The sequence below is a fragment of the Anabrus simplex genome, chromosome 11 (assembly GCF_040414725.1).
Source record: "Anabrus simplex isolate iqAnaSimp1 chromosome 11, ASM4041472v1, whole genome shotgun sequence".
In the NCBI taxonomy this organism is placed as follows: domain Eukaryota; kingdom Metazoa; phylum Arthropoda; class Insecta; order Orthoptera; family Tettigoniidae; genus Anabrus; species Anabrus simplex.
In genome coordinates, this window is record NC_090275.1 from 50,351,667 (window position 1) to 50,371,019 (window position 19,353).

The 19,353-nt window shown below is 40.7% G+C and overlaps 1 protein-coding gene across 1 annotated transcript in view; it reads right to left on the bottom strand.

Annotated features, from left to right (window-relative positions):
• LOC136883127 (pinopsin) overlaps positions 1 to 19,353 on the bottom strand; it is a 157,981-nt gene that overhangs the window by 65,105 nt on the left and 73,523 nt on the right. The window contains exon 3 of the mRNA XM_067155310.2: positions 17,939 to 18,134. Coding sequence (XP_067011411.2) covers positions 17,939 to 18,134 — 196 coding nt within the window. The remainder of the gene's footprint in view (positions 1 to 17,938; positions 18,135 to 19,353) is intronic.

A 19,353-nucleotide genomic window follows, 5' to 3' on the forward strand; every position in this document is an offset into this window, starting at 1 on the left:
AACGGAACTAAAATAAATAAATAAATAAATAAATAAATAAATAAATAAATAAATAAATAAATAAATAAATAAATAAGCTACAATTTAGAAATTATATTTAAATAGTTCGTAAGTTTAATTGTAAATGCTTCATGTTGTAATATGCGTGTGTTAAAATGTAATTTGGATTACAATGAATTATTACACCCTCTCCAGTTTTATGTGATCCGAAAATGGGGAAGTGGAGTATTCTATTCTAATCGGTGTCCACCACAGTGGTAGCAGGAAAAGAATACCAACTTCGGAGTATTGTGGTTCGAAAGACAAGTTTCCATGCCTTGTCGTTGATAAAGTTAGAACGTCAACACCAGGACAAAATATGTTGAAATCCACCTGCTTTACGGGAGCCTTCCTTTCTTATTTCATCAGAATACTTACGGCCGCTTTGTTAACCATTTGTGTTATCGTTTCTCAGTTATTGTGCGGTAAGTATGAGAGTGCATTTTACTGGAAAATGTCATTCGTCATATCATTATAGGAGTGACGGCACATTTCACGTAATGAACAGGAACAGATAATCATTTCCCATGTTTCTTAATATAGAATATCTTTTACCAGTTACACAAAACTTCGAAACATAATAAAACCCACATTCAATATAATATTGCCTTCCATATTTCAGTGGTAGAGCATCACACTCCGGGGACCGAACGTGTTGATCGTACGGTAAGGACGTGAATTTCTGAGCTTGCATCCACGAGATATTGGATTCGAACCCCGCTGTCCGCAGCCCTGAAGATGGTTTTCCGTAGTTTACCATTTGCACACTGGGCAAATGCTGGGGCTGTACTCTCGGCCGTTTCCTTCTCACTTCTAACCTTTTCCTGTCCCATTGTCGTCATAAGATCTATCGGTGTTGGTGCCACGTAAAGTAACTTCTATAAAATATCACCCGCCGGAGAGCCTCCGTGGCTCAGACGGCAGCGCGTCAGCCTTTCACCGCTGGATACCGTGGTTCGAATCCTAGTCATTCCATGTGAGACTTGTGCTGGACAAAGCGGAGACGGGTCAGGTTTTTCTCCGGATACTCCAGTTTTCCTTGTCATCATTCATTCCAGCAACACTCTCCATTCTCATTTCATAGCATCTATCAGTCATAAATAAATCACTTTGGGAGTGGCGACCCCATCGTACAATAGCCTATATCTGCTTCATTCATTCCATCCCTGACCCGGTCAGTGACTGGAAAACAGGTTGTAGGTTTTCATTTTCATCACCCTCCGGATCCCACTATCAGACCTAAGACGAAATGCTGGTTAATAGAGCAAACGTCTGAAAAGCCATACATCTAATTTTTGATCTGATTTTTGATATGCTCTATTGGTGGAAAAATATCTAATTCCCTCCATGGGAATTAAGAATTTCCATTTGGAATTGCTAGGCGGGCATTAATTCCATTGTGGAGTTTTATCTCCCGTATACAGTTATCAGACTGTGCCTCATAAATAGGCTTCTGATAAGTTCACCTGTATACACCCCAGCATCAGTGGGTAGGGTCTGACACATCCCACTCTGACGAGTCTAGTGTCAGACCTAAGACGAAATGCTGGTTAATAGAGCAAACGCCTGAAAAGCCATTCATCTAATTTTTGATCTGAAAGTCAGAGACTCAAAGAGTGTCTAGCATAGAATAGTATTCTTCCAAAATCAGAGGAAGTGTATACCTTCTGGCTTGACAGGCAGTAATCAAACATGGCTGCATGCAATGATATTTCTAAGGATGAAAATCGCATATATCAGAATATTAATGAAAGTGTTAGTCACTTAGCAACCTGCTAAGTACAGAATGTATTGCGGGTTAGGGTAAGCCTTCGCCTGTAGTTTTTGGAGTGATCATTTATTGATTTGAGTTTGTGATTACTCAAAGCTGGCTGCAATTAAGGAACTTAGAACATTTCTTTATTGCCCACCCTAGTTTACTCCTTCGGCTTACCAGCTATAAAGACAAAATGGATACAAAAATACAAAGGCAAACATACAATATCTACTATCCTCCCTTAAAAACTACCTAAACTACCTCACTAAATCTACTACGATGCTCCTAACAAAGGCGGATGACCTGTCCTTATGCTAGGGCACCAAACAATCACAGGCAATAAATAATGCAAAATACACAGAAACAAAGGAACAAAACTATAGATAAACAATCACTACTCTACACCCCTTGAACTACTACCTACGTCCCTATTAATTTAGTGACGTCACCCAGGCGGATAACTATACCATGGGTAACTCCACCCTACACTAAACAAACCCTTAACTACCTTGGTGGCGCTGCAGAGGCGCTTAGCCAGACCATAAGCTGCACCACCCTTCACTAAAAATAAAGTTATACTACATACATCTAAAATACCTGGTTGCAATTAAGGGATCTATCAATGACTCATGATTAACCGGCAGGTACTTCAAGAGAAAATAGAACAGATCGGTCCAGTAGAACGCAAAGCTGTTTTTAGTAAACTTTCTTAATGGACAGATTGTGTTCTTTCGTCTTGCTTTAGTGTCCTAAATTTTTCTTGATTGTCCCACATTTTGAGTCCTTCTTGAAGTTTCCTCATCGTTACTCTATCCATCCATTCCTGTAGCACAATATGCCGAACACTGCAATCCATCTTCTAGCGTGCAAGTCATGAGTCCAAGGTTTCATTTTAATGCTCATGAGGTATATACTCATAGCGCTTCATGCGATACACTAGCAAGAATGAGCATAATAATCGAGGTTTAGCAAAGACGATGTTCTTTATAGCACATGCTCAAGCTGTGGGCTGTGATTTATCAACAATACCTGTAGTCGAGGGACAATGTTGTGAACAGTACTGTACAGCATATACGTAGGTGTGGTGAGAAATTGCCGTTGGATGTTGTCTTCTAGTATCCCTAATGAGGTCGGACGATCGCGGTAGACTTATGATTTCAGATAACCTCACAACCAATAATCACACGAATTGAGGTCGGGGTACCGGGAAGGCCAAGCAAGACATTTCAGACATTTCTGACGCCTTCTCTCACATTTCCTTTTATACCGTACACTCGTCTCATGCGGCATCACTGACGTGTTGCTGTCCAGCGCCATCTGTTGGCCTGTTTGCACACTCGTTTTGGTGCCATTAGAACCCCTTGTCATGTCAAGCATGTGTGGCTATTTGTATCTGATGTATTTCTGTCCATCGCCATCTGTTGGTCACTTTGTGTACTTTATTTTGGCGTCAATAAAAAAACCCATGTAACGCCAATCATGTGTGTCAATTATTTTCTCTCTACCTACAATATTCTGGGAATTTTTGCCTCGTCCATCGTCAACGGACTTTCGTTACCCTGCATGTTAACTTCTGTACAATTTCTAGGCGTTCAGCCCTTGAAATACAAGGTCACGGTGCAGGGTGGCATGGACAGAAAAGGACCTGACCTTTCACTTTATTAATTTGTACGTTGTAAGTTCTGAAGGTTGTTTCTACCTAAGCTAAAGTAGAATCACGTTGGGATCTTCTTGATTTTCCGTCATAATTGTAATGACTTGGCGGAACTGAACGTGATACTTTCTCCCAACCTTGGCGCCAAACACGAAAATAAGTTACCCTACCAATCTGCGTAGCAAAATGTTAAGTGCTTTATTTTCCATCATCTTCTGTGTGAACGAAATGTAAAAAGTTCCTAATTAAAGTAATTTAAACACAGCTGTCACTGAATTCCATAACCATTCTTTGTAAACATCTATGTATATATATATATATTGCTTTCCTGCCAAAAATCTCTCATAGGTAATACACACACTTACAGCTCAACTATCGTTCCATCCAAAGAGCCTCCACTTGGAAGTACAAGAGCCTATCAAACCGGTTACTTTATTCGTTCTGCTCGGCTGTGGAATGAATTCGCATTAGAGAAAAATAGAAGTTCCTGTTTCAAAATTTTGTAATGAAATCTGGTTTCAGTTTGCCAAGAAGAACGTGGGCATCACTAAACAGGTTTCGCACTAATTGTGGAAGATCTGCATTCTCCCTTCACCAGTGGGGCTTCAGGGACTCTCCAGCGTGTGATTGTGATGCTTTGGTCCAGACCATGCATCATGTAATGGACGAATGACCCTGCATGCTTATGGTGGAGACCGGAAAGACTTTGCTGATGTCTCAGTATTCCCAGTGCAGTGGATAAATAATTTAGATATCCATGCGTAATTGTTCCCTACTTAGCACCATTCTTTGCAGATTTTTCTTTTGTATAATATTGTATATACTTGTCCATTATGTAAATTCCATACTCTTAATAATAATAATAATAATAATAATAATAATAATAATAATAATAATAATAATAATAATAATAATAATAATAATAACATATGTGAGTGTTCCTGTACGTGTAGGAGATTGGATGAACGTTTACGTGATTCTGAGTGTACGAGAGCTTAAGTGAGGGTGAATGATCGGCCTAGCTGGAGTATATGTGGGGATCGCGTGTGTGTGAATAGAATTATTTGATTATACATAACAGAACCTATGAATAATTATGTAAATACGAGCATGCTTATACGACAGTCATGTTTTTGTACCGCTTTCCCCACACTTGCGGCGCCGTGGGAGCGAACTGTGTCGTACAAGTGTATTTGGCGCACTTTACAAGGTGGATGCCCTTCCCGACGCCTACCTTATGTGGAGAGATGTAATCACTATTGCGTGTTTCTATGGTGCTTGGTATGCCTTTGCTGGTCTTCCCACTCCTAGCCCCTTCCTGTCCCATCGTCGCCATAAGACATATCTGTGTCGGTGCAACGTAAAGAAACTTGCAGATAATAATAATAATAATAATAATAATAATAATAATAATAATAATAATAATAATAATAATAATAATGGCCAACAGCATGAAGGAGGCTACTCACCAACTACAGAGCCTCTACAGTATTGCAGCAGGAATCGGCTTGAGGGTTAACCTAAAGAAGACGGAGTTTATAACTAATATAAAGCAAGCTCCTTATACTATCCTGCTTTTAAACTACACCGTAAGTAAAGTTCCTGCAGCCAAGTACTTAGGAGAATGGATCTAGGCAAGCGAAAGAGATAGACGCCATAAACACCAAGTTATAGAGGGCCTATCATTCCTGTAAAAGCATCTACACCTCCAAGAACCTAAAGATGAAGCACTAACCTCAGTAGTAAGACCCTCAGTATTCTACGCCTCTGAGTGCCTCTTGATGAATCGAAAGGGCCCACTCAGGAAACTAGAACTTAAAGAGAGGAAGATCTTGAGAAGGATACTAGGACCCATAAGAGAGGAGAATGGCACCTACAGGATCAGGCACAACAACGAACTCTACGAACATCAGGCATACATAGTCACGAGTATGAGGAAAAGGCCCATTCAGGAAACTAGAACTTAAAGAGAGGAAGATCTTGAGGAGGATACTAGGACCCATAAGAGAGGAGAATGGCACCTACAGGATCAGGCACAACAACGAACTCTACGAACATCAGGCATACATAGTCACGAGTATGAGGAAAAGACCCATTCAGGAAACTAGAACTTAAAGAGAGGAAGATCTTGAGGAGGATACTAGGACCCATAAGAGAGGAGAATGGCACCTACAGGATCAGGCACAACAACGAACTCTACTAACATCAGGCAGACATAGTGAAGGGTATGAGGAAAAGGCGACTGACATTCTACGGCCATATGAACCGCCTAAAACCCAGCAGGCTCACCAACAGAATACTCACAGTGGCAAGTAGGGGAAAGGCTTCCAAGACCAAGTGGATTACCCCAGTAAAATCAGACCTCGAGGAACTACAGATCCCATTAGAGACCATAGACAATCGATCTCAGCAGCAACAGACCATCTTACAGGGAGTCTACCCAGTAACCCACACAAGCAAAAAGAGTGCAGGGACCACCAGACCTAAGAGGTCGGATGGAAGGAAGCAGACATACAGCCAGAAAATGAAAGCGTACGGGGCCAAGAGAAAGCAGAAGACCATAGCTAAGAGTGAAGACGAGCCCCGTGATCCGAACCAAAATAATAATAGTAGTAATAATTATTCTATATAACAAACACTTTTCATCCTTATTTCATTATAATGGACTGTCCACTCTGTATAATCCTACACGAATATTTAAGCCCTGACGTTTTGTTTGAACGGCAGTATCAACTACTGTATATTACTCTTAACACCTGGCCTGTGATGCAGCCATTAATCGCTGACTGGATAATTACTGAGACGTGTGGCTTGCCCACATTGCTCCCGCGGAACAATAACATGTTTAGACTAGAATTGTGTAAATCTTCTCTAATGTCAATACGTGTTGTTTTTACATGAGGAGTAATTTAATTTTCACACTGTGGTAAACATAGAAATTACGTCTCTTCTTTCTCCATTTACATTGTAAATATGACATAAACATTTCCAAGACTAACGTACCGTATCCGGCAAAACAAACTACTGAAATTACAAACATCAGGAGCCTCCGTGGCTCAGGCGACAGCGCGCTGATCTCAAACCGCTGGGTTCCGTGGTTCATATTCCGATCACTCTATGTGAGATTTGTGCTGGACAAAGCGGAGGCGGAATACGCTATTCTCCGGCTACTCCGGTTTTCCCTGTTATACTAAACTTTGTTTTAGTACCATGAATAAAACTCGGGCTCCTAAAATTGGAGCTAATAGCGCTACCTTTTACGATACGGATGCGGATATTTTCTTGTGGGTGCACTTTTGTCACGTCTACGACAGGCAGGGAATATCGTGCAATAATTCAACTGGCCGCCATCCACGGAGGGGCGGAGGAGAGAGATAAGATAGGGAAAACGACAATCAGGACACAATCAAAAGGAACAAGGAAGAAGAATCACAAACAGGCTTATCTGGGTTCCCACTGGTTATACCTACACATTCTTACTTCAGAGCCCTTAGTGGGTGGGTAGTTATTATGGGATAGTTTCATACTCTCAACGTGAAGCATACTGTTTCACATGACTACTGATAACTGCGGTCTAAAATCTTAGAATCGGAACAAACACGAGCTTGTACACATAGCAGAACCTCTGTTTCCTTGTATCGGTTTCAACACGGTTTTTTGGTTGTTTCCTTTTATTTTATTTTTTTTGTAAGAACTCGACCATTGTGTTTGTAATCTCCACATTTCATTCAAGTCGAAAAAAAGTACATTGCATTACCTCTGCATGATAACAAGTATCTGGGAGTGTTCAGGCACCAAGGACAGCGTAAGTAATGTGTCATGAGTAGAGCCTGGAATTTTATGTACTAATAGGTTAGAATGCAAACTTACTGAAGCGAGAAGCGAGCATATTCTACCTTCACAAGGATTATGCTATGGGGCTTGCATAAACATTAGGGTTACGGCCCATCAGAACCCCTATAATTTATGTTACTCTTTCTACATTATAGAACAGCGGGTGGCCGGCATTTCCTACTAACCAAATTAGTTTGCAATCTAACCTATTACCGCATGAAAATCCGGGCTTTAGTCATGAGATAAGACTTCAGTACAAAAGAAACCTGTAACACAGTTATTTTCTTTATATGAATCATCAGGAGTTTTTCACAACATCAACAAGCATTTTTTTTAAATCTGAGTATAGATATCGTGCCAACTTCGCGGCGTAGGCGTAGCATACCTGCCTCGGATTCGATTCCCGATCGCGTCAAGAATATTTACCTGGATCTGAGGGCTCGTTCGAGGTCCTCTCAGCCTACGTGATTACAACTGAGGAGCTATCTGACGGTGAGATAGCGGGCCCCTGTCAAGAAAGCCAAGAATAACGGCCGAGAGGATTCATCGTGCCGGCAACACGAAATTTCGAAATCTGCAGGCCTTCTGGCTGAGCGGCGGTCGCTTGGTAGGCCATGGCCCTTCCATGCTGTTGAGCCACGGGGTTTTAGTTTGGTTTACCCTAATCGTCACTATGACGTGACTACGCACATCAAGTTAGGCTACCTATATTCGCACATTAGTGTAGGGAAATCATGTCCTAGCGTTTCGGAACTAAAGATCCGATACGAATGGCTGAGGTATAGTTTGTTTGGAAAGGTGACGTTTCCATTGATCAAGCGCGGGAGAAAACCCACAGAAAATGACGTAAAATTATACATAAAGTAGCTTAGAGGAAGGTTCCTTCCTTTGTCCTTGCCAGGGACCAACCCAACTCCTTCTAGAATTATTATTTCTAGACTCCGGATTGTTGTGCAGTGATACCTTAGAATGCAAACTACTTTGGTTATTAGGAAGTGTCGTCTAGCCAGTTATGCCGTTGTCAAAAGGCAAGGTGATACTGGAACTGTGTTTTGATTGAAGTGGAATCGTTCACATGGAATTCCTCGCAGACGGTGCAATGGTAAACAAAACCCGCTACAAGGAGATTCCTTGGCCGTTTGCGCGATGCAATTCGCCGTAAGCGACCTGGGCTTTGGCGTATAAAGAATTGGCTGTTGCTACACGACAACGCCCCTGCACATCGCTCTATCCGTGTCCAAGAGGAACTTGCAAGGCAACAGGTGACATTTTTGCCACTCCCTCCGTACTCACCTGATCTAGCGCCATGCGATTTTTTTTCCTCTTTCCTCGCCTGAAAGCACTCCTACGTAGGCGCAGATTTCAGTCGTCCGAAGAGGTCATGACGGCCACAAGAAAAGCCATACGGGACCTTCCTGCCAACTGCTTTCAGCGGTGCTTCCAGCAGCTATACCAACTTTGGCAAACGTGCATTACGGCCAACGGCGACTATGTTGATATTTGGTATGGTTTTTTAAGTGGTTAACGGCCAACGGTGACTATTTTGAAGGTGGATGTGGTTCTATGTAGATGCACGCCGTGTAATGCGGCGTCGTGTACAACATGCAGAGTCGTGTGGGTGCCTATCCTCCAGGCGACACGTATCAGAAATTAATGACTGTACCGCGTGTATATGTGACAAGGACTGAGATAATTTCTCTGATGTTAGTAGTCTTAGCTCGTCAGGCAGCTAGGATCGTTGAGGTGTCAATTTTCCATAGCCTGACACCGTGGTTAACTAGTTCGAGTCCCGTTGGTAGAAAAAAAAAGAAAACCATGAAAAACCGGCAGGGTAGAAGAATTGCTGGTGTACAGTTTCTAATCACTAGACTCGGACTTTTCGGCAGTAACAAGTTAGAATGCAAACTAATTTGGTTATTAGGAAGAGTCTTCTAGCCCGTCGTTATGTAGCAAGAGTAACATACCTTGTAGGAATTTCTGAAGGTTCGTACCCCTGCAGTTTATGCAATACTCATAAGATAACCGTTGTGTAGGGTAGACTATACTTGTTACCCGCTTCAGTAAATTTGCATTCTAACCTAACTTCTTACTGTCTAAACATATAATCTACTAATCGTTAGATTGTATCCCCAAAGCATTCGTTTAATTCCGAACTTCTCTACAGTCTTCACCCTATACGGGTGGGGCAGTAGTATTCATCCACCGCATCCCCTACATGTAGGAAGAGGCTACTGCTGACTGCCCAGGGGCTCTGAATTTTGGAGTGTGGCTTGCCAACAGAGGGGCTCCTAATGAACCTGACATTGCTTTCACTTCTGTGAGGTCCACCACGTTCAACTTTCCAATCCGACCTCTCTTAGTGAACTCTTATGTCATACAGGCCTCGAAAATCATTCATTTCCACGCCCTTCATGGCTCTTTCTTTTAATTTACCGATAGCGAGTAGTAGGAATTGCTCCATTCTCACCTATGGCTGAATTCAGAAACAATATTTACATCAACCACTAATCATTCCATAAAAATGATTTACCAGTTTCTACAGAGGAATCGTAAACAACATGAACCGGATATATGAGCGTCAGAGGGTTGGTCATACTGATAGATATTTTGAAAGAAGTAATTCGATATCTCGCATTGTTATCATTTTATCACCTGCTGGATTTGGCCAATCCGTTCACTTCGCGAGCGAATTCAAATTGGCTTTGTGCACCATTGTTGCTAAATCTGTACGTGGCTTAATGCCGGCATGATAGCACCAGTCGGAGAGTGAAACTTCTCCAGGGGAGGAGTTTGAATACAGACCTCCCAGCTGACAGAATCGCATCAAAGCAAGTACAGTGGGACCTCGAATCACCTTGGGAGCTAAATTTTATTTCGAATTATTGAAATTTTGATATATAGAGAATACCGCTTCTGAGCATATATAGCGCATAATTCAATCATATGTATCTAAGGCTTATACTGAATACAATATTTTTACAGCATTTAAAAATATATCAAACAAACTCTTATTTTACGGCATGGCTTTAATTATTATGACCCTTATTAAAGTAACGTTTTAGAAGATAGAGTACAGTACATACAGTATTGAAACAAGAAAAAAAACCTCCGTTAATATGTTTGCAAAAAAAATCGTTAGTCTCTTATGTTTTTACTGTTAACTTTCTTTTCTTCCACACACTTTTCAATAACATTTATTGCTGTGGTAAACACTATCATTTATATTCGACTGACTCTGTATGTAGGTTTCAAACAACGCAGCCAAGATTCGTAAATGGAGCTTGTCATCCACGACTTGCGGGGTTGCTTTTGCAGGTGACCGCTATTCATTTCACACCCGAAAAACAACGAGGCTTCGCCGATTTTCCGATTACTAGAACTTTTTGTCGGTTCCCGTCATATTAGCTTCCAGCATCACTGCAACCCTTTCTTTACTTGTTAACTGTTCCTCACAAACTACAAATGCTATATTGCACAGTCAATGTGGTACAAATTTCAAGTTACAGAGTATTTTTTGGTTCAAGGGAGGAAAAGTTTCCTTCGAGAAATCGAGAAATTCGTGTAACCGAATTTCTAGTAATAGAGAAATAAATATACGTATAGAATAGGACAAACAGCCTGGAAATCGACGTTACTTCGAGATACTGAAAATGCGAATAATGGAAAATCACGATATCGAGGTTCGACTGTACGCAACGGTGTGTTTGCGTTTGATGCCGTTTTCCCGTAATGGCACTCAATCCCGTCTTATGTCAAGTACAGATTTATCAACATCGCAGCACAGAGCCGATTTCAATTTTCCCTTGGAGTGATCTGATTGGCTAACTTGAACAGGTGGTTAAAAAAACAACGGTGCGAGATATCAGATTATTTCTTTCAAATTATTTATCAGTATGACAACCCTCTAACTCTCATGTACCCTGTTCAGGTTGTTTCTGACCACCCTGTATATTTATTAATTTCAATCTTTACTTTTTATATGAATAACTAGCTTATTTATTTCTGCTCACCTTTCAGAACAAGGAAATGCTCCGAGAAAATAAACTATACTTAATGTCTATTTTAGGCTGAATGAAAACCTGGACCATGGGCCTCTGTAGAAATGGAACTGGACTCGAACTTGTGGACTTCCGGATAAAACGATCGCACCTTTAACAGCCCGGCTAGGCAGCCTGCTCCATCACTGGTAAAAGGAAAATCTCTTGTAAGAACTTATACTACTGCAATCAATAAGTTCGTGGACTGGCACCTACAGTATAGGCAATACTGCGTACACATATGTACGTGCTACAGTAGATATGTTCGTGGATTGGCACCTACAGTATAGGCAATACTGCGTACACCTATGTACGTGCTACAGTGGATGTGTTCGTGGATTGGCGCTAAATTGAATGATCACATAGTCTTTTGACCTGCATTTTCGCGTCTTTTTCCCGTCGTGATGATCCTGGTGATTTCTACTTCATCATCACTAATATTTCGCAAGCGTATTTACCTATTTTTGGTAGAACTTGGAATCTGCCCGTAGCTCAGACGACCACATTCTCTAATTCCCCCTCTGATATTCGACTACCCTTCACAACAGAGACCGTAATTCTGCTTGTACTGTATTCACGCATTGTCTGTTGTTGGGACTAGCGAAGAACATCCTGTGAGTCAAACTCTCCGCTATAGTGCACCACAACACACTGGACGGTAAGAACACCAACTTAATGACTCGATGACGTATAATGGGAATAGTGCCTCTTCGTGTCTGCCTCACTCTTGCTCCTTATGATATAAGGTTATATTCTTCAATTTTATTTGAACTTTTTTCTGTAAGGTGATTTCTTTCCACAGGATTGACTTCCTTCCTTAAAAATTTGTTTTGTCTTAGAACACAACTGAACTTTTTTTAACGACAGCGTATTCAGCGACATCTCGTCTATAACATCATGTTTTCTGTGGTACGAAAATATTCCTCATAAGAAATGAGTTTTTCAGCCTTGCTTAATACGACAAACGTATATCCGTCTACCTCACATATAACGTAATTTTCAACCCGTCTACCTCGCATGTAACGTCATTTTCACCTCGTCTACCTCGCATGTAACGTCATTTTCAACCCGACTACCTCGCATGTAACGTCATGTTCAACCAGTCTACCTCACATATAACGTAATTTTCAACCCGTCTACCTCGCATATAACGTCATTTTCAACCCGTCTACCTCGCATATAACATCATTTTAAACCCGACTACCTCGCATGTAACGTCATTTTCAACCCGTCTACCTCGCATGTAACGTCATTTTCAACCCGTCTGCCTCGCATATGACGTAATTTTCAACGCGTCTACCTCGCATGTAACGTCATTTTCAACCCGTCTACCTCGCATATAACGTCATTTTAAACCCGTCTACCTCGCATGTAACGTCATTTTCAACCCGTCTACCTCGCATTTAACGTCATTTTCAACCCGTCTACCTCGCATGCAACGTAATTTTCATCCCGTCTACCTCGCATGTAACGTCATTTTTAACCGGTCTATCTCGCATGTAACGTCATTTTCGACCCGTCTACCTCGCAAGTAACGTCATTTTCAACCGGTCTACCTCGCATGTAACGTCATTTTCAACCCGTCTACCTCACATATAACGTAATTTTCAACAAGTCTACCTTGCACGTAACGTAATTTTCAACCCTTCTACCTCGCATGTAACGTCATTTTCAACCTCAGTTTGGAATAAGAATTTCTAAGAACCAAAGTATTCTTAACAAATGTTGAAATCTGTAAACCTGGCAAATTCTTTCCTGTCCCCTTTTGTCATAGACCTCGGGAATGCAGGCAGATACCCCACCCCATTGTAACAAGCCCGAATTCTTCCGGTATCATCGGTACCTACGTGCGGTCAGTTTCGACTGGAAGTTTCCTGTAAGTGCACGCATTTAAACTCAGTATAAAGTTTTAAGGTTGGGAGAAAATGTCAAATTTATTTATGTAATTGGGAGTGGAATTTAAAAATCTGACATGTGTCGTGAGTTTGGTCTTCTTAATTTCACAGTCCAAACGATTTGGAAGAGTAAGGAGAAAATTGTTTCTGAGTTTGAATAGAATGGTTCGAAAATTAATCGGTACGAAAACCTGAACGGAGTGATATGGATGAAGCCTAGTGAAGTTTATATTACTGTATTGTTTTAATTTTCCACCTCACTAAACTGATAATACGTATCTCGGTTAGTACGACACTCGTTTATAACGACAGGATTTTTCACGTACCTTGGAGAATGACGTTATAACCGAGTTCTACTGTATACCTATCCAATCATTCGTTCCAGTGTTGGGTCCCTTCGTAAAAACTTACCGTTTTCGAAGACATCCACACCGGAATTCTTTCCTTAAATTGAAACATAAAAGTTAGCAGAAATATGGAAAGTAACTGATTTTAAAAGAGGAATTCCCAGTGGTTCTGCCTCAATAGCTGTCACGGTCATTTGGCGCAATAATGACCAGCGTGGGTATCCGCCATTTTGTGGTGAAATCGGAGTTCAGAACGTGGCGTTAAATTAGTATAACTTGGAACCGCAACATATTGTGTGGTGTCACTGGTTTTGTGTATTCGAGATCTGTTGATATTTGTAATCATTGGAGCCCGGATCTTTAGGCATTAATAGGTTAGAATGAAAACTTACTGACGCGAGTAGCAAGTATCTCTAACCCAGGCAACAGTTCTGAGTTGAGGGTTGCATAAACATTAGGAGCCTGGGCTATCAAAACAGATATAAGTTGTTCTCTCTACATTACGGAAGAGGGTACTAGACGGCACGTTCTGCTAGCCAAATTACTTTGCGTTCTAAGAATAATGTTTGAGAGAAAAATTGATAATATACGTGAAAAATTGTGAAATAGTTGTAAACTTCCTGAAAACTAACTAAATGCCCCAAAATCTTAATTTAAGGAAGGTGCAAGCCTACCATAAACGGAATCGTGAAGAAAGAAGGAATTAGAAGGAATCGAGAAAGCATAAAATATTGAAGGTTGATCATAAGGGAAAGCCTTACATACAAGCTAAGAAATTTGGAAATGTATCCAATATCTCCATTAGTAAACTACTAGAAACTCAAAATCTTTCCTATAAATCAGAGGTGGCCACGCTGGACATTTCTTCCCGTTTGTGCCCAGTACTGTAAGCGGGCAGGCAGGCGTTGAAATGAAATGTCGTATGGCTTTTAGTGCCGGGATATCCCAGGATGGGTTCGGCTCGCCAGGTGCAGGTCTTTCTATTTGACACCTTTAGGCTACCTGCGCGTCATGATGAGGATGAAATGATGATGAAGACAACACATACACCCAGCCCCCGTGCCATTGGAATTAACCAATTAAGGTTAAAATCCACGACCCGGCCGGAAATCGAACCCGGGACCCTCTGAACCGAATGGCAGTACGCTGACCGTTCAGCCAACGAGTCGGACAGGCAGGCGTTGAGCATACGTTATTCAACCACAGTGACGTTGTGGCTACGTCACAGGTCGTGAAGTTTGGGCGAAGTTCTCCGAATCATTCTCGATCACTGTGGCGATACCCGAGTTTGAAATAGAGGAAGAAAATAATGAAAGAAAGATGGAATAAATCCAATTCATTTTCAATTTACTTTGTAAGTTATTTATGTTTATTGCAGTGTTCATAATTTGACCGGATACAATAAAGAAACTGATTAAATGTGATGCAGAAGTTCAATGAAGACACACAGTATTCCTTATACTATTCCACAATTAATATTAATATTTAAGGTCTGCCGACTTGAGTTTCGTCGTGCGGAATCTGAATGCGTAATGTGAATTTTAAGTAAAAGAAGAAATAATGAGGAACTAACTAAAACAGCAGGTCAAGCTCATCCATGTAGAATGTAAATCAGAGTTCTTGAGGCGTGAAGTTTACTTCGCGTAAAGTGTAACAATCCTTTATCCCTTATAGAAAACGAGTAACGTTTCACTGGCCAGCAAGAAATAAGAGAGTCCGTTATCAATGAGCTGGTTGAGATTGTGTACGCTTAAGCATATTTTTTACTGGCTTGTACTACACTCCTCGCGTCTCACTGGTTACTGCCTTAATGCAAGTCGTCACGGTTTGCAGCTTTTATCAGGAGAGTGAGCACTTTATGATTTGAATATAAATCGTGATTCCGGTTTCGAAAGTAGTGCGAGATGAAAGTAGGGATGATTTCTTAACATTAAACTAATATAAATATCATACAACACAGTTAAATTAGGTAGAGGTGCAAACTAGGCTGTATGAATGAGTATTTTCTTTTTTTGCTAGTTGCTTTACGTCCCACCGACACAGATAGGTCTTATGGCGACGATGGGACAGGGAAGGGCTAGGAGTGGGAAGGAAGCGGCCGTGGCCTTAATTAAGGTACAGCCCCAGCATTTGCCTGGTGTGAAAATGGGAAACCACGGAAATTTCAGGGCTGCTGACAGTGGGGTTCGAACCTACTATCTCCCGAATACTGAATATTGGCCACACTTAAGCGACTGCAGCTATCGAACTCGGTTGAATGAGTATCAAAGTACAAACAGTATTAACTGAAAGTTTGTCTAACAAAACCTGCTGCACTGAAAATGAGTAGGAAAGATGCTGACTGCCACATAAAGCTGAAAACATTCAATGTGTACAGGTATGAAAACACCTCAGAAGTATGATTTCCAGCAGGAGTACTGCAGATAAAGACATAATAAACAGAGTAGTTAGTATTGTCATTGATGCTTTCACGGCCCAAAAGCCTATACAATATCATGTCTATAGAGTAGATAGTAGTTCCAAATTCTACACTGTCGTAAGACATCTACTTTGGGAAAACAGTTAGAATCAAGATAACTATGTATAAGTCAAACTTTCTGCCTATTCCTCTATACAGTCTAGAAACATGTACAATGAGAGAAAAGTTAGTGAACTGAAAGCCTGTGAAATGATGTTTCTATGAGTTATCCTCGAAAAAAAAATCACGCATGGACCATGTAAGGAATGATGACATCAGAATGGAAATGGAAGTGGACTTGATAGAAGAGAAGGTACGTATGTGACAAAAAATATAACCTACAATCATTTCCAAAGCTGGTGCATAGATTACGCTAATTCGTAGTTATATCTGACTGCTAAAAGATGCGTTGTAATATCGAGAATTATATCTGACTTATCTTTAGGGGAGGGGTATGGAATGAGAACTCTGGCATCGTGTTTCTGCTGATGGCGTGACGTGATGTGAGCTGACATGGCGTTGTTGTTCACGAAGTCGATTTCCCTTCCGTAGTGTGTAAGGTGAAGGAACGACTTGCACAAACAAACGTGTCTCGGCACCAAAATTGGGTTTCGTGTAGTTATATATTAAGAACCGTGTATTTATAATACGTCTCACAGCGTATCCATATTTTATTCCGACCATCTACTAACAACAATATACATACATACACACATATATAATCACTATAGACCGTTATGTTGTAAGCGTTCAGTCTGCAAACCTCTGTGAATTTACTACACGTCATCACAATCCTCTACTGCAACTAGTGATGTGGCTTCATTTAGTTTTATACCTCTTATCTTTAAATCATTAGAAACTGAGTCTAACCATCGTCGTCTTTGTCTCCCTCTACTTCTCTTACCCTCCATAACAGAGTCCATTATTCCCCTAGGTAACCTATCCTCCTCCATTCGCCTCACATAACCCCACCACCGAAACCGGTTTACGCGTACAGTTTCATCAATCGAGTTCATTCCTAACTTAGCCTGTACATCCTCATTCCGAGTACCTGCTGCCATTGTTCCCATCTGTTTGTACCAGCATTCTCGCTACTTTCATGTCTGATACTTGTAACTTATGAATAAGATATCTTGAGTCCACCCAGCTCTCGCTCCCGTTAAGCAAAGTTGGTCTGAAAACAGACCGGTGTAAAGATAGTTTCGTTCGGGAGCTGAGTTTCTTCTTACAGAATCCTTGTAGAACACACACCCTAAATACTTAAAATTATCTACCTATTCTGACATTCAGTTCTATTGGATTTCTTACCTACTTACACCAATGTAGTCTTCGAAGAGCTAATTTTCATACCATACTCATTGCACCTATTTTTATGTCCCAAGATATCAGACCGCAGACTTTCGGCACAATCTGCCATTAAGACCAAGTCATCAGCATAGGCCAGACTGCTTACTATATTCCCACCTAAATGAATCTCTTTCTGCCACTTCATACATTAGAAAGAGAAAAATAAAACATGGAAAGAAAATACATACAGAAAGGAATAATTATGGAGGTTCATCTGCTCAGTTCTCCGCACCAGTACTTGATTTACTCATCATTAGAGTCCGGATTATTAGGTGCTGATAGGTTAGAATGCTAACTTACTTAAGCCAGTAACATGTGTACCCTACACTGTACACCGATTATGCTATGAGATTTGCATAGATATTAGGGGTACAGCCTATAGAACTTCTTAAATTTATGCTACTCTTCCTACACTGTGGTACAACGGGTTGCATGACACTTCCTACAAACCATATTACTTTGCAATCTAACCTATTACCACCTACAAATGCGAGGTATACTCATCATAGTGCAATGAAACGTCATACATATTACGTATAAGTTGCCTAAGTGTAAGGGTTTATGAACGCACCTGATTCCAGCCGCCTCAGGTACGTAGTCTCCCCAGCCGACGAGAGGCGGGACTGTCAGCATCAAGGAGTAGAGCCAGATCGCTGCCACCATCAGCAGTGCTCCTTTCCTGCTGAGATGACTTGTATGGAACGGCCTGGAGATCATCACATAGCGCTCGAACGACAGGACCATAAGCGTCGTGATAGATGCAATGCCTGCAAAGACAAAACAATATTCATTCCAGGCTGTGTGTTACGTGTCACTTTTATAACGTTTGTATACCGGTTATGCCCCCGTCCTCCCACGCCGTCTCACATAATTATCATCCTTCATTCACTGATTAAGTTGATTACAAATTGTATTTCATTGATTATATTGATCGTCAGTATGTTAAGTGACCTCATAATGTGAAATAACGGGACTATATAGGAGATTTCGAATTTCTGGCTCTTTGTGTGAATGGTCAACGTGGTGGCTTTAAGTTATGGGAGACCCGGGACCGGTTGTAGTACGGGATGAGGCTTTTAGTGCTTATGACTAATTCTTCTGACTCGGGGATTGAGTGTTTGTGTTGCACAACTATTCACCTACGCACAACTCACCACAGTAGGAGCCACGTCAGAACCAAGCAATAGTGAATATATTCCATCACCACATATTATGGGCATCGCTGGTTAACACTTGACAACACGCACCTATTAATACATTATAGTAAGTAGAAGCGTGGTGGATTTTGTACACCAAGAGAATGAAGTCAAGAATTCACCAACACATTTGACTGACCAAAAATGTGATTTTTCCATTTATTTCTTAAATTTAAAATTGAACTTTTATCTTTATGACAGTGCAAAATGTTTATCATCTCCAATACCTTCGGAGTTATGACCAAAAACGTGAAGCTCTGTCACCCAAGCAAGCCCTTTATCGGTCAATTTTCTGTTCCTTTCCCCTAACTTTTGTTTTTCAAAACCGTTTCCCTGATAACTCTGAAAGTTGTTAATATATGAAGATGAAATTTTGCATGCATGCATATTTCATTGTGAAGAAGAAGAAGATTTACTAGAATTATTGAGCTATTTTCACAGGTTAAGTTCAAAAATATATTACTTCTAATGGAAATTAATGAAAAAAATGACTACTAGGAAGTAACGCCTTGAAAAAATATTTGTACTTAATGGACTTCACTGATTCTAATATAAGTTGTAGCTATAACATTACTAATTATAATAAAAGAATCATAGAAAAATATTAATGTGTTTGGAAATTATTGGGGAAACGGCAAAATTGTGGACATGATACACAGCCATTTTGGATAATTACTTATGTATAATTGCATAAATTCGTAGAGATTGCCTGTTGAATACCGCTGATTGTTTCGTGTGTATAATGACGTATGATAGGTTATGTGATTGTGTTTCTTCTTCTTCTTCTTCT